The sequence below is a fragment of the Scylla paramamosain genome, chromosome 31 (genome assembly GCF_035594125.1).
Source record: "Scylla paramamosain isolate STU-SP2022 chromosome 31, ASM3559412v1, whole genome shotgun sequence".
In the NCBI taxonomy this organism is placed as follows: Eukaryota; Metazoa; Arthropoda; class Malacostraca; order Decapoda; family Portunidae; genus Scylla; species Scylla paramamosain.
In genome coordinates, this window is record NC_087181.1 from 11,436,426 (window position 1) to 11,451,316 (window position 14,891).

Sequence of the window (14,891 nt, forward strand, 5' to 3'; positions counted from 1 at the left end):
AGAAAGAAAGAAAGGCTGGCATACATGCAAGAAAACTGAATACAGTAGTAGTAGTAGGTAGTAGTAGTAGTAGTAGTAGTAGTAGTAGTAGCAGCACGTAGAGTAGTAGTAAGGACTATATTCTGAAACATTTATGCGCCACATCTCCCCTACATTCGACTCTACCAGCTGACGTCACACGGCTTTATGAGGACATTTTTACAATTCTACCGACAATAACATAACCTCTACATTATCAACACCATAACCACTCTAGAGAACCCGGCAAATAATCTTTGTGGCCTTTGAAAACAGTCGAGGCGAGACAGCAAAGTGTATGAACAAAAGCCTAGTGGTAGAAGCGCAGGGAAGCAGGGTAGGCTGGCAGAGCGGGGCATTGCAAGGGGCCGGAGAGGGCGAGCGTTGACAGGAAACCAGCTTGCAGGCGGGAGAGTCTTATTATTGTATGGAGATTGCCCTTAAGTTGGCCTGGGATGCGTTGACCCTCTGCGCTTCCTCAGTTCTTCCCGCTGTTTTCTGTGGGGACAATGAGAGAGAGAGAGAGAGAGAGAGAGAGAGAGAGAGAGAGAGAGAGAGAGAGAGAGAGAGAGAGAGAGAGAGAGAGAGAGAGAGAGAGAGAGAGAGAGAGAGAGAGAGAGTGGTGATAGATAAGAGAAAGGAAAACGAAAATGGAATGAGCGGTTTCAGTTAACACACACACCAACACACACTCTCTCTCTCTCTCCTCTCTCTCTCTCTCTCTCTCTCTCTCTCCTCTCTCTCCTCTCCTCATCTCCTCTCTCTCTCTCTCTCTCTCTCTCTCATAATACAAAATCAGCTCACATTTCAAAGTTGGATGAACTCAAGAGCTGGCCACTCTTCCCAGAGAGAGAAAAAAAAAGTAACTGGAATTGAATGCTATAAATAAACAAACAATTTATTTTTTTTTTCGCCCTCTTTTTATTAATCTATTTTTGTTGTGAGAGACAATCAGTGGGGGTTTTCAAAATTTAATTTTTTTTCTTTCATTTCCTGAATTTGATTTATTTTCTTATTCTTGGTTTGTCTCCCTTGTGCGTTAATATAAATAAAACTTAATGAGTGAATGATGGAAAAGTATGGGAAGTGTGTGTGTGTGTGTGTGTGTGTGTGTGTGTGTGAAGAGAAAGAGAGTGAAATAGAACATTCGTATCTCAGGAAATTGACAGATGTTGATAAAAGGACGATCACGAAATTTCACAAGAGGATAATTGAAGAAGAAGAAAAAGAAGAAGAAAAAAAAAGATAGGAAAAGTGATAAATCGTATCTTTCTTTTATGTATATTTCATGACACAACCAGAAATTGAAAGTTAAAGATAAAACAGACAAGATATATATATATATATATATATATATATATATATATATATATATATATATATATATATATATATATATATATATATATATATATATATATATATATATATATAAAGAGAGAGAGCGAGAGAGAGAGAGAGAGAGAGAGAGAGAGAGAGAGAGAGAGAGAGAGAGAGAGAGAGAGAGAGAGAGAGAGAGAGAGAGAGAGAGAGAGAGAGAGAGAGAGAGAGAGAGAGAGAGAGAGAAAGCAAAAACCGTCCCTTTTATGTAAATCTCATGACACAACCAGAAATAGAAAGTTGAAAGATAAAACACACAATTAAGGAAACCATTCAACATGAGTGGGTGTGTGAAGAAGAACCCTTAAGTAAAAAAAAGAGTCAAGTACTGCTCAATATATATTTTTTTTCAGTTTGCGAGGCAGTGATAACGAGACTGACGCCAGTGTGATAATGCAATCTGGCTCACCCCACTACACCCGAACTCTGCCCCGAGACTGTCTGTCACTGCTTTCAAAGGCCATATTATGAAACACTTGCGAGTGCACCTCATTAACTCTCAAAATCCGAGTGGCTCCTTGGAAGGTATTGAATTTGTCCATTTCAGCTTTAAATCGTACGAAGCTATAAACGCCTAGACCGAAAATTTTGCTAGACAATACACAGCAGAATGATTGTTCAGTGCCTCAAAAACTCAATTCCTCCATCTATCAACTTGACACAGCCTTCCAGACAACTATCCCCTCTTCTTCAATGACACTTAACTGTCCCCCCCTTCTACACTGAACATCCTCGGTCTGTCCTTTACTTATAATCTGAACAGGAAACTTCACATCTCATCTCTAGCTAATACAGCTTCTATGAAGTTAAGTGTTCTGAGACGTCTCCGCCAGTTTTTCTCACCCCCCAGCTGCTAAATCTGTACAAGGGCCTTATCCGTCCATGTATGGAGTATGCTTCACATGTCTTGGGGGGTTCCACTCATACCGCTCTTCTAGACAGGGTGGAATCAAAAGCTTTTCGTCTCATCAACTCCTCTCCTATAAGTGATTGTCTTCAGCCTCTCTCTCATCGCCACAATGTTGCATCTCTAGCTGTCTTCTATCGCTATTTTCATGCTAACTGCTCTTCTGATCTTGCTAACTGCATGCGGCCTCGCTACACAAGACTTTCCTCTCTCTCTCACCCCTATTCTGTCCACCTCTCTAATGCAAGAGTTAACCAGTATTCTCAATCATTCGTCCCTTTCTCTGGTAAACTCTGGAACTCCCTGCCTGCTTCTGTATTTCCACCTTCCTATGACTTGAATTCCTTCAAAAGGGAGGTTTCAAGACACTTATCCTTCAAATTTTGACTACCACTTTGGACCCTTTTATGGGACTGGCATCTCAGTGGGCATTTTGTTTTTTATTGGATTTTTTTTTTGCCCTTGGCCAGTGTCCCTCCTACATAAAAAAAAAATAAATAAAATAAAATAAATAAAAATAAAAAAAATGAAAAAAAATAAGACTGCGCCCGTGAAACTTCTTAAAATCGTGTAATCTTAGGCTAAATTAAGAGCATAAGAAAGCCACCACATTCAGAGGGTTAATTTCATAAACCTGTAGTTAAAGTTACACGGGTTTTTAATGGAAATGTTTCATAATATGGCCTTTGAAAGCAATGACAGACAGTCGCGGGACAGAGTTCGTGTGTAGTGGGGTGAGGCAGATTGCATTATCACACTGGCGACAGTCTCGCTATCACTGCTTCGAAAATTGAAAGAATATTGAACAGTACTTGACTTTTTTTTTTCTTTTTATCAACAGGAAAAACGCTTTTGGGAACTCGACTAATGATCTCTATGGCCTTTGAAAACAGTCATGGTGAGAGAGCAAAGCGTCTCCGAATGCGAGCTCAAATCTTACGGGATTTTATCTCTACTAATCTAGCAGAATGCAGCTGTTGGTGGGGTTTTCCAACGGTGCTTTCCAAGAGTATTAAAATAGGTTAGCATGCTATAGTGGAAATTATTAGTGTGTTTACGTGTGTTTTTCGTGATGCTAATAGTTTTATCAGGTTCTATTGGAAGTTACTGGGGTTTTAAGGGTGTTCTTTGTGATTCTGATATGTTAACTGGCTGTAGTGGAAATTATTAGCGTTTTTAAAGATGATTTTATGATTCTAATATTCTCAACAGGTTCTAGTGGAAGTAACTGGGGTTTTCAGTGGTGTATTCTATGGTTCTAGTGAGTGTGATGACGGGAAAAACTGATACAAACGCATGATTCAAACTAGTTGTGCTTTAAAAAAACTTTCCTCTTTTGCTGTCAATGGCCTGTGAATCAAGAGATGGTGGATAAACTGAGTTCGACACCAGGACGGGACACCTGCTACAGAAACATGCCTCAGACAAGTAGTCTAACCTTTCTCTTCTACTCTCGATAACTTTGGAATCATGAAAGGGGCATTTATAGGATAAGTCTTAACATATTCTTCCCTAATTTAGTCCCAACCATGGCACAGCTGTTCCAGATACATGTCTGAAACCAGTAATCTAATGTTCCTCTTCTACTTACGATGACCTGTGAATCATGAACGGGTGGTGTGTGTGTTTGAAAGTACCTGTGAATCACGAAGGGGGTAGTTAACTTTGAACCTACCAGGATAATAGTTATAGACATGTGACAAATCAGTAGTCCACCTTTCCTCTTCCGCTCTCGATAACCTTTGAATCTTGAATGAGTGGTGTGTGTCTAAAGGTACCTGTGAATCACGAAGGGGTAGTTAAACTTTGAACCGCCGGAACATCAATAACAAACATGTAACAAATCAGTAGTCCACCTTTCCTCTCCACTTTCGATGACCTGTGGAAACGTCTGAGTCTGATGCAACGTCCTTATCAGTCATGGGAAGGTGGCTAACTTTAAATCTGACGCCAGGGCAACAGTTTCAGATTCATTACTCAAACCAGTAGTCAGACTTTCCTCTCCAGCTCTCGATGACCCGTGGATAAATCTGAGTCTGATGCAACTTCCACTTGAGATAACCTTGCCAGGACACGATGCTGGCTGGCTGGCTGACTGGCTGTCCGGTGCCCTTAGGAAGACCTCTGTTGGTACTGTTACTATTCGTGTTCTCATCCCTTTCTCCCTCGCCTTGCGTTGGGTGGGGTGATGTTGACGTCTTGTTATTGTGTTGTTCGCATTGTTGGGGGTACTTGTGTGCGTGTGTGTGTGTGTGTGTGTGTGTGTGTGAAGGATGTTTTTGTGTTTGTGTTTGTTTTGTGGTCATCTCTCTCTCTCTCTCTCTCTCTCTCTCTCTCTCTCTCTCTCTCTCTCTCTCTCTCTCTCTCCGTGTTTTTTTTTCGTTTTTTTCTTCGTTTTTTTTTTAGTTTGTTGTCTGTTTTTTTTTTTTTTTTATGTGTCTGGCTGCCTGTCTGCCTGTCTGCCTATCTCGTGTCTATTATGCCCGTCTGTATGATTGTTAGTCCCTGGTTCTGTGTTTGTGTGTGTGTGTGTGTGTGTGTGTGAACTCATATTTAGAAACATGACAAGAAAGTTCTTGGTATTAAGATGAAAACAACTGTTTTGCCAGAACTGTCCTCGTGATAATACTATGAATGGACACAATATTTGTACACAATGGTGAGCCTTCCTTGTGTAACGCCTGGAGCTAAGTACATCAGTTACCGAGGCTCTTGCAGTGAAGGTCTTAGCAGTAGTAGTAGTAGTAGCAGTAGTAGCAGTAATTTTGTTGTTATAGTTTTGATATTCTCAAGAATTTAACTCTCTCTCTCTCTCTCTCTCTCTCTCTCTCTCTCTCTCTCTCTCTCTCTCTCTCTCTCTCTCTCTCTCTCTTACACACAAAATGTTATTACATTTTATAACACTGCAATTACTCCAACATTTTACCATTTTCATCACGCACTTAGGAAACGAAGGATGGATGAAGAAGGAGGAGGATGGAGGACCAACTGTATATTTTATATTTCCCGCAGGGTTAATGCGTGCAAGAGCAACTTTATTAGTCTTCAAGTTTTTCTTTTTTTCCCTCGGAGTACCAGGATGTGACTTTCGCTTCGTGTGTGTGTGTGTGTGTGTGTGTGATTGGATACTAAAGCCACGTTGGTCTTTGCAATATTCCGATTCCTTTTCGTCACATGCCCGGGACGTAACGCTGATGAGTCACATACGGATCCCAGGACAAGTGAGAGGTGTGATGGGCTGAAAACTCGCATGATGGGGGTGTGCAGGTGTGGGGCATGAGGGACGGGTGTCAGTACCTCGCTTGCACACCTGTAGCACCTCCTGTATATTTCTATAGCGATTAATTACATAACTTCCTGCAGTAGTTGTGTAAGCGAGTCTCCTTTGAAGGGACCTCTTTGTGACGTCATCGCAACCCTCTCCAGTGGTTGGTGCCATGAATCGATGTGTTTACCTCGCCAAGTAACTGTATCTGGAAGCCTCCAGAGGCACACGCAAGCACGTCCACGTACTACGGCCTAACCAACCCCTTCCCTGTGAGTCTGTGTGGGCAGACTTACCGGTGTGTTTGGAGGCGAAAATGATCGTTAAATAAATGGAGGGAGTTAATATTCAGAGGAGACGTGGAGCCTGAAGCCAAGCCCCGCCCAGAAGAGTGTTGACAGAATATGCTGGTGCGCCGGGACGCTCCACCACCAGTCAGACGAGACCAGTGAAGCTTTGCGGTCAGCTCTTGCGGACTTGCACTCTCTCGCCTCTGTCTCAGTGGCACGTAGACCAAAGACAGCTGCTCTGACCCGCCATTCATTCAGTGCTCGCGATGGCGCCCCAAGCCCCAGACCAAGACCTGAAGGACGACTTGCTAGAGGGTGAAGAGGAGCACCACGATGTGCTGGAGGTGCGAGAAATTAACATTGACTTTCGAAAAATACTCTCCGACCTGCGAAATCTGGACTGGTCGAAGGTGGTCTGGAAAAACGTGATACTCTTCTTTTTGCTTCACTTATACAGCGTGTACGGACTGTACGAGGCGATCTTCGTGGCGAAGTGGAAAACCCTCGCGTTCAGTGTGGTGCTTTACTTCATGGCCGCGCTGGGGATCACCATGGGAGCGCACCGGCTATGGTCTCACCGCTCCTTCAAGGCTACGTTGCCCCTGCGTATAATTCTCGGTGTGTGTCAGACCATAGCCTTTCAAAACGACATCTACGAGTGGGCGAGGGACCATCGCGTGCATCACAAGTACAGCGAGACAGACGCCGACCCGCACAATGCACGACGCGGCTTTTTCTTCTCTCACATGGGCTGGCTGATGTACCGCAAGCACCCGAGTGTCATCGATAAGGGCCGCCGCCTCGACCTGTCTGACCTGGAGAAAGACATTGTGGTGATGCTGCAGCGTAAGTACTACCTGCCACTGGTGGTGACCATGTGCTTCGTGCTGCCCACCGTCATTCCTTGGATGATGTGGGATGAGCACCTCATCACGTCACTCATGGTGGCTGGTTTCCTGCGCTACACACTCGTGCTGCACGTCACCTGGTTCGTCAACTCCCTGGCACACTGGGTGGGCAGCAAACCCTTCGACAAGAACATCTACCCCTCGCAGAACCCCGTGGTGGCTTACCTGTCCCTGGGGGAGGGCTGGCACAACTACCATCACGTCTTTCCTTGGGATTACCGCACGGCTGAGTTCGGCGGGCTCATTAACTACAACATCACCAGCCTGGCCATCGACCTGTGCAGCAAGGTGGGCCTGGCGTATGACCTCAGGACAGTCACGCCGGAAATGATCGACAGACGCATCAACCGCACCGGCGATCCGTCCTATGTTCCAGTGTACGCCAAGACCAAGACCAAGTAGAGCCCCGCTCCGCCCCGCCACGCCCCGCCACGACCCACCACGCAACGCCACACCTTCCTTCTCTCCACCACCGCCCCGCCCCGCCCCACGCCCCGCACCCTTCACATGCACAATAATCTTCTAGAACGTAAGGCGGTATGAGTGTGTCTCTTGAAGTAACTTAAAAAAAAAAATAATCGATTCCTTGCAAAACTGAGATGATTTAATATAAAGATGATGAATTCCATATTTGCTCCTCACAGCTAGATGATATAACTGTTAAAGGAATGAATGGTTCTTGTACGGTACGTATTATATATATACATATATATTTATATATTATATATATAATCCATTGCCTTCTATATTTACAAAGTTATGAAAGTTGATGCAGTGATAAACGTACATCAATACTATACATAAAAATAGCTGTCAAAGGAATACATAGGGACCGAAGTATTTTTTACCTATGAGAACTGCTGATATGAAGTATACATAGAAGAAGTATTAGTACATGTTCTGAATGTCTTAGCCACACGTCAAAGCCTCCTCATACATATACATTTATTTAGTTTACATGTATATCAACACACCAAGGAACTACACCTCAAAACAAACCGCCGCACTCGTGCAGAAGTAGTCTCGAAACATCATGGAGCTTCGGAACACCTGAACACTTAAAAAAAAAAAAAAAAAAAGGGGGAAAAACACTTGGCAACACTCGAGACTGTGGTTCCTTGGCCTCCCTTGCGGTGCGTGCGTGAGGTGTGCTGACTTGTTGCACCTGGGAGAACACACTGATATCTAGACCCTGTGTTGATGCTGCGGAGTGTGGAGTGAAGGTCCCTTATCACTTCCAATTGCTGCAAAAGGAAGGTAGTCATTCATTTTTATGTTCATTGTATCGTGTTGCGTTGTGTTGCTCTTAAGACAACACAGTGTTATCTCTACCCTGGTGTTGATGGTGCAAGGTAAAAATGAAGACCTTTTATTCAGAAATGTTGCAAAGGAAGGTAGTCAGTCTTATCTTCATTGAATCTTGTTGCGTTGTGTTGCTCTTAACCCAACACAGTGTTACCTATACCCTGGTGTTGATGCAAGTAAAGTGAAGGCTTGTCACTCAGATGTTGCAGGGGAAGGTAGTCAGTCACTGTTTGTTTTCCTGGGTTTGTGTTGGGCTGTGTTGCTCCTGGTAAGTTCTCGTGTCAACAACTAACTCTACACACGAAGATTATTGCATGTATGCACCTGTAATTCTCCCACAAGATAAATTGCTTCGATCTTACCTTATATAATATTACCCTATTTAACCTTCCCTTGCCTTACCTCATCTTACCTACCCTACCTAACCTTAACCTTATCTAACCTTACCCTGCCTAACCTTGTCTAACCTTACCCTGCCTAACCTTGTCTAACCTTACCCTGCCTAACCTTGTCTAACCTTACCCTGCTTAACCTTGTCTAACCTTACCCTGCCTAACTATACCTTAACTAACCTTACCTTACCCTACCTTACCTACTCTATCCTAATCTTAGGGTAAAAAAAAAAGCTAATTTATCATGTTGGAAACTACTTAGGGAGAATTTTTATGGTGCAATGTTCATGGAAAGAGATATTAGTCGAGGGAGAGCTTATAGTACACACCCAAGAAGACAGCCAGTCACTCCTGCCGCCCTCGGTGTTACTTAAATTCTGGTTGTGTTGAGGTTGGGTTCACTAAATGGCGGTGCTGTTTCCCTAAGCATCACTTTACTTTCCCCCCCTTTTTTTTATTATTATTTTGAGTTTGTGTTTTTCTGGGTTATAAGTGATAAATAAGTGATAATATTTAACTTTTATGTACTTTTTTGTACTAATATACTGCATCTTTTTTTTTCTGTAAACGTTCTTGACTTTAATATTTAGTTTCGTTTATCGCTATCATGTTATTTGTTTCTATTTACTATTATTTGTCTTTTATTTGTACTTCCCTCATTTCATCAGTATATTTATTTTGTCCTGACTGACTGACGGAAGAGAATTTGAGTTCCTTAAGTTTAAATTTACCTGGGCAGCGTGAGTAAAATTAATTAGTCACGTGTTACTGACCTTCACGAGGACCGCAGAAGCAAGGTCCGTCACTCTAGTCATTGCCGAGCGCGTAAGACTCCCAGCACACGTGTTTCCCTCCCCTTGCCCAGACCAACCCCCTGGCCTTCACGTGTGTCCCTCCACCACAGAACAACCCTCTTACCTCGACGTGTTTCCCTCTCTTCGCCCAAAATAGTCCTCCTTTTTCCTCCACGTGTTCCCCCCCCCCCCATCAGTTAGCCCTCCTTTTCCTCCTCGTGTTTCCCTCCCTCTAACTAACCCTCCCTTTCCTCCACGTTCTCCACAGACCAGCTCTTTCCCCCACGTACTCTACCCCGTCTACCCCTCCCTTTACCTCCTTCTCAAAACTTTTTTCTCATCACTCCATCACTTCCTCTTCCCCAGTTCCTCTCCTATCACAGTCTTCCCCTTTCCTTCCCAGAGTTCTCACGCATCCTCCTTCGCTCCCCTTCCCATCAGGCAACTTTTTAAAGCTCACTTCTCCATCCCTCTCTCTCTTTCCCTTTTCCTCAACAGTACTGAGTGCCTTTCCTATTGTCCAGTCTCTCCTTCAGGTCTCCCACAGGTCCTAACAAACTCCTTTCCCTTATCTCAGGTCTTCAGGTCCTCCTCAGTCCCTTTCTCAACCGACACATTTCCTTCTTCCCTCCTGGTCAAGTCTTCCCTTCATTCTCCTTTCCCGTCCCATATTTTCTTGATTATTCCGATTATCCTTCTCACGTGTTATCGCTTCCTCCTCTCTTTCTTCCTTCAGTACCTCCTTTTTTCCCTTGAATTTCATCCTTTACTCCTTTTTTCTTTCTTTTCACTAACTTTCACTTTCCTTAATTTTTCCCTCCATTTCAATCCCTCTTTTCTTCTTTCTCACGTTTATTCCTATTTCCATCCCCTTTTCCTTTCCTTTCTGTTCCCTTTGTCATTTTTCCCATGTCCCGTTCTTATATTCCCTCCCTTCCTTCCTCCCTCTGTCATGACCAGCTCTTCCCTCCTCTCTCTCCCCGTCCATTACATGTCCAGCGGGAAAAGAAAGGCCAAGAAAATAGTTAGCGTGCATTCACTTTCACGCCACGATGAGTCTGTGACCGCAACACGTCGCCAACAAGTTGATTACAGCTGTTTTCTGGCAAAGTACAGGTGTGTTTCTCCGCTTCAGTACCTTCCCATCTTTCCCTGTCGAGTACTTTCACCAGCCTCCCTCTCTGTATGCCTCTATCCTCCCCTGTAATTGTTTTTACCTGTTTTACCTGAGTTTACCTGGGGTTCCCTATCTTGTTTACCTGTACCTCTTCACTTTCACTGTCATTTATTCCTTATTATCTTTTGTATTCCCTTGTTCAATTTGTTTTTCTATCATGTTTTTACCTTTGTTTACCTGATGTTTCTTATTTGTCTCCTTTGCTTTCACTTGTCTATTTATTTTTGTATCCCCTTCATTATTTTGCTTCTGTCCTGTTTTCTATCTTTTTCTTACCAATGCTTTCGACTTTCGTCTCTCCGTCTCATTTTCCCTTTAATATCTTGGATCCTGTACGATAAACACGTTAAAGGCCCTTTCTGTGCTCCCTTTGTCTCCTATTTTCTCTTTAACGTCACGCTAATTTATCGATTTCTATACCCTCCTCTCCTTATCTCACCCCTTTAACTTCATCCTCCCTCCTCGTCCGTTATACCAGTAAAATCCTCTTCTATGCTCCCTTCATCTCCCTTATCTCATCCCGTTATCTCCCCCTTCATCCCGTCCCTCCTTCAGTTTCTCCTCCTCCCTAACACGCTGCTGGGGTTTCTGTGAGGCTCGCGGCGGAGGCGTCACCAAGGAGTCACGCTGGTTTGTTTATTTAGTCAGCTGATTGTGGCGCCGTCCTCCCACCCGCCTCACTTATTATTCCTCTTAAATTATGACTTGTTTTGGACGTGTGTTTTTGTGTTTCGGTGTTTGATAACTTGTATAAAAAAAAAAGAAGCTTAGGAAAGGTGGTGTATTATTGTGTATTTATATATCTTAACTAGTGCTGCAGCCTTTCATTATATATCATTATTATATATACATGTTTGTGAAGCACTATCGTTGTCAGTATAGTCATTATAAACCTGCGTATTATACCGACACAAGTAATGAAGGAACACCTGTAGATTCGCTAACCTGTAGTGAAGGGGATTTGCTAAGTTAATCTAATTCTATTTTAACCTAACCTTACTAAATCAAAACTACGTAGCAACATTAACTCGTATTTAACTTAACCTCCTAAACTTGGCTAATTGTGTAAAGGTTCAACGAAGGGAAGTTAGTAAGGTTAGGCGGGTGTTACGTAGTGTTAGATTTAGGTTTACGAATTCCCTGCACTGAGGCATCGAGTCTTGAGGTGGTCCGTGAAGAACAATGACTGTGGTTCACTATGGGTTCTGTTGAGACGTGGAGTGTGCTGGCTGTACTTTTGTTGCCCGGAGCTGCCCACCTGTCATGCCTATCTACTTCTTCACCTGAGCCAAGCAGAGATGAAGTACTCGTGGTAACTAAGGAGGTGCTGGCGTCCCCGTGTTAACGTGGCCATGCAAATTGATTGTAGGTGTGAAATGTTTGGTTTTGTTATTGAATTCTTGATTTGTTTCCATACCTTGGCCAAGAGCACGTGATTGTAAGGTTTCCCCACCCTCAGCAACAGCTGGCTATGCATGCTGATTGAAGAAGGTAAAAAAATGTCTTTTAGCCTTGTGGTTTTGTTAATGAATTCATGTCTTGTTTCCTTGCTTCGAGTGCACGTGATGCATAAGAAACTTCTCCCACTCTTCAGTTACACGTGCCCATGCATACTGACTGAAGGTGTAGAATATCTTATGATTTTAGTAAAGAATTCTTGCTATGTTTCCATATCCGGGCCAAACAGATGAAGTACTCGTGTTAAATAAGGTGCTGTCATCTTCCTCTCATACTTCCCTTTGTTTATAAAGTGTCCAAGTTATTATTTTGATAATTGACTATATTTGTGTTGTGTTTGTGTAATGCGGAGGTGCTCTTACCTTTGTTTTACCTGCCGTTGTGTTAAGGAAGGTATGATTTGTGTTAGTTACGTTTTGATTACTGATTGGGCTTTGTGTTATGTTTAGGATTATAATGGTTACATATCCGATGTATCAATTCTCTTTTAGTTTCCTGATATTTAGGTCAAACTGACATCCTATTGCATCACTTAGAAATTCTGTGTTATAATTAAGGTCACGTGATTGGTGTTCATACATGTATTTTTTATTCCCTACACCTGAAAACGTGACAGATGGTTTATTTTTCGTATCAGGACTTAAGTTGTTTAGTTGTAATGTGTTTTCACCTCTATACCTGGACACTCGTTCTGTGTGTATGGCCAGATGTGTATGGCCTCTATATTAAGAGTTTCATTTCTTTGTGTTGGCCACCCGTTCTATACCTGGAGTCATTTGCACCATATGTCATCCTGTATTCTGGCCACCTTCATACCTGGACTCCGTTATACCTGTAATGTTTTTGGCTTCCTCTGTATTAGGAGTCTTGTATTTCTGTATTATGTATTGGCCATGTGTTCTATACCTGGACTTAGCATACTTGTATTCTGGCCACCTTTATACACAGACTCCGTTATAATATCTGTAATGTGTGTGTAGCTTCCTCTGTACGTGAATATTTTCCTTGTATACCATCTCTTGTTTTCCTTATATATGATCTCCTGTTTTGGTAATTTATATAAAGGCAATCTTTTCCTTCCCCGTCATTGCATTAGTTCTGTTCCTTCTCTTCTTGTGTGTGTCTGGCCAGCTGTCGGTATACTAGCTCTTGTTCAGGTAATTTATATCAAGACATTCTATTCCTTTCTCTATAAGGGTGTGTCCTATCATCGATCCTGTTCCTCCTCTGTGTGTGTGTGTTTGGCCAGCTGTCAGAATACCAGCTTTTCTTTTGGCCATTCATAACAGGGCACCGTTTGTCTAGTTTATTCTCTGTGTCTGGAGTAGAGCGCACCACACCACGTTCAGGATCTCCATAGCACCACTGTATGCTAAGTGATAAGGAGATGATGGTGATGATGTTCCATAATAACCCCACAAGAAGATGCTTTATTTTTACTGGATTCGTGTATATACTTCTTATATAATGAAGCTTGCCCAATGATTTTTTTTTTAATTTTTGTTATGTATATTTTACTCCATTTTCCGGTTGTGAACAAGATGATGATGATGGTTGAAGTATAACACTATGTATTCGGTTCTTGAGTATTATTACTACAAGCCCTGTGTGTGTGTGTGTGTGTGTGTGTGTGTGTTTGTGTTTGTGTGTGTGCGTGCCTATGTGCGTACGTGTAGGTGTGGTGATGTTGCAATGCTTCTTGATCAGTTCCTGGACATCCGTCACCTCGGCGTGCACTCTGTCCCGTTTCAAGGTGACTGTAACAAGGACCCCTAGCCATACCTGACCCTCAGTGTAGAGCCACTTGAATACCAACACCTGGACACTTCCCGTAGCGACTCGTCATTCACTGCTTGGTTGTATAAAGGACCGTATTCTGAAACACTTCTGGCCGCACCTCCACTACTTTCAAAAAGCTCTAGTTGAAGTGACAAGTTTTAAGGGTGTTTTTACGGTTCTAGTGACAGATTAAGATGATTTCTACATTATTAACAGGAAAATACTCTTGATAACCCGGCTGACCATCTCTGTGGCCTTTGAAAATGGTCGTGGTGAGAGAGCAAAGCATTTCTGAATACGGGAGTCACACAGTCACACACACCAACACACAAGGATCTTCCCCCTGTTCCTCCTCCTCCTCTTCCTTCTCCCCTTAGCTGCTGGTTATATCATGTTTACAGTTACTGATAAGCGTATTGTAGTAGGACAAAAAGGAAGTTTAAAGTAATTTACCAAGAATCTTCTGTGATATGTACCACAATGCAAACTTTTTAGGGAGAGGAAAGGCGTCATTATTATTATTATCATTATACCAAGCTGGATCCAGTCTGGTTATTCCACGTCTTGCCATCACTACTGCTACTAAAATTACCACTGTCACTTCTAATATTTCACAAGTATCAGATTACACACACACATTCTCTCTCTCTCTCTCTCTCTCTCTCTCTCTCTCTCTCTCTCTCTCTCTCTCTCTCTCTCTCTCTCTCTCTCTCACCTTTACAAATTCAAGCATCTTTAATTCAAACACTAAACTCAACAAATCAGCCACTATTTCACTTTTCATTCGGTACAGGTCAATGTTAAGATTTATTACACTGACTTCCCTTCCTCCCCTCGCCTGTGATGTGATGGTAAGGCGTGGGCAAACTGTAGCAACTTACTCCATGACCTCCTGCTTGGATTCAGGTCTCGGCTTTTGCACCGCCTGTCTCTCTTGCCTAAACCTTTGTACAGTTCCCGCCAAAAGTCGTGTAATGTACCGTACTTATCACTCACTGTGCTTAAGAGGTTTTCCATAAATGTTATTTTTATTGAAGAGGGACCCTGGTTTTTCTGTAATTTTTCTATATATAAGAGGAGCACTGGCCTATGGAAAAAAAAAAAAGGAAAAGAAGAGGTGCAAGTCTCTAAAAAGGCAAATGGATTATTCGAAACTCTTGAAACCTTAAAAGAGTTCAAGTCATAGAAGGAAGATATTTAGTCTCCTTAGCCTGTCAA

At 42.7% G+C, this 14,891-nt stretch overlaps 1 protein-coding gene across 1 annotated transcript; it reads left to right on the plus strand.

Moving 5' to 3' along the window:
* The first annotated feature begins 5,893 nt into the window (after positions 1–5,893).
* On the plus strand, positions 5,894–14,388 carry LOC135116497 (stearoyl-CoA desaturase 5-like). The gene has a single exon (XM_064034001.1). The coding sequence runs from the start codon at positions 6,127–6,129 to the stop codon at positions 7,168–7,170; it is 1,044 nt and encodes a 347-aa protein (XP_063890071.1). The 5' UTR covers positions 5,894–6,126; the 3' UTR covers positions 7,171–14,388.
* The last annotated feature ends 503 nt before the right edge of the window (positions 14,389–14,891 follow it).

Excerpts from the sequence above, each read along its gene's own strand:
- LOC135116497 (XM_064034001.1), top strand. The coding sequence starts at position 6,127 with ATGGCGCCCCAAGCCCCAGACCAAGACCTGAAGGACGACTTGCTAGAG.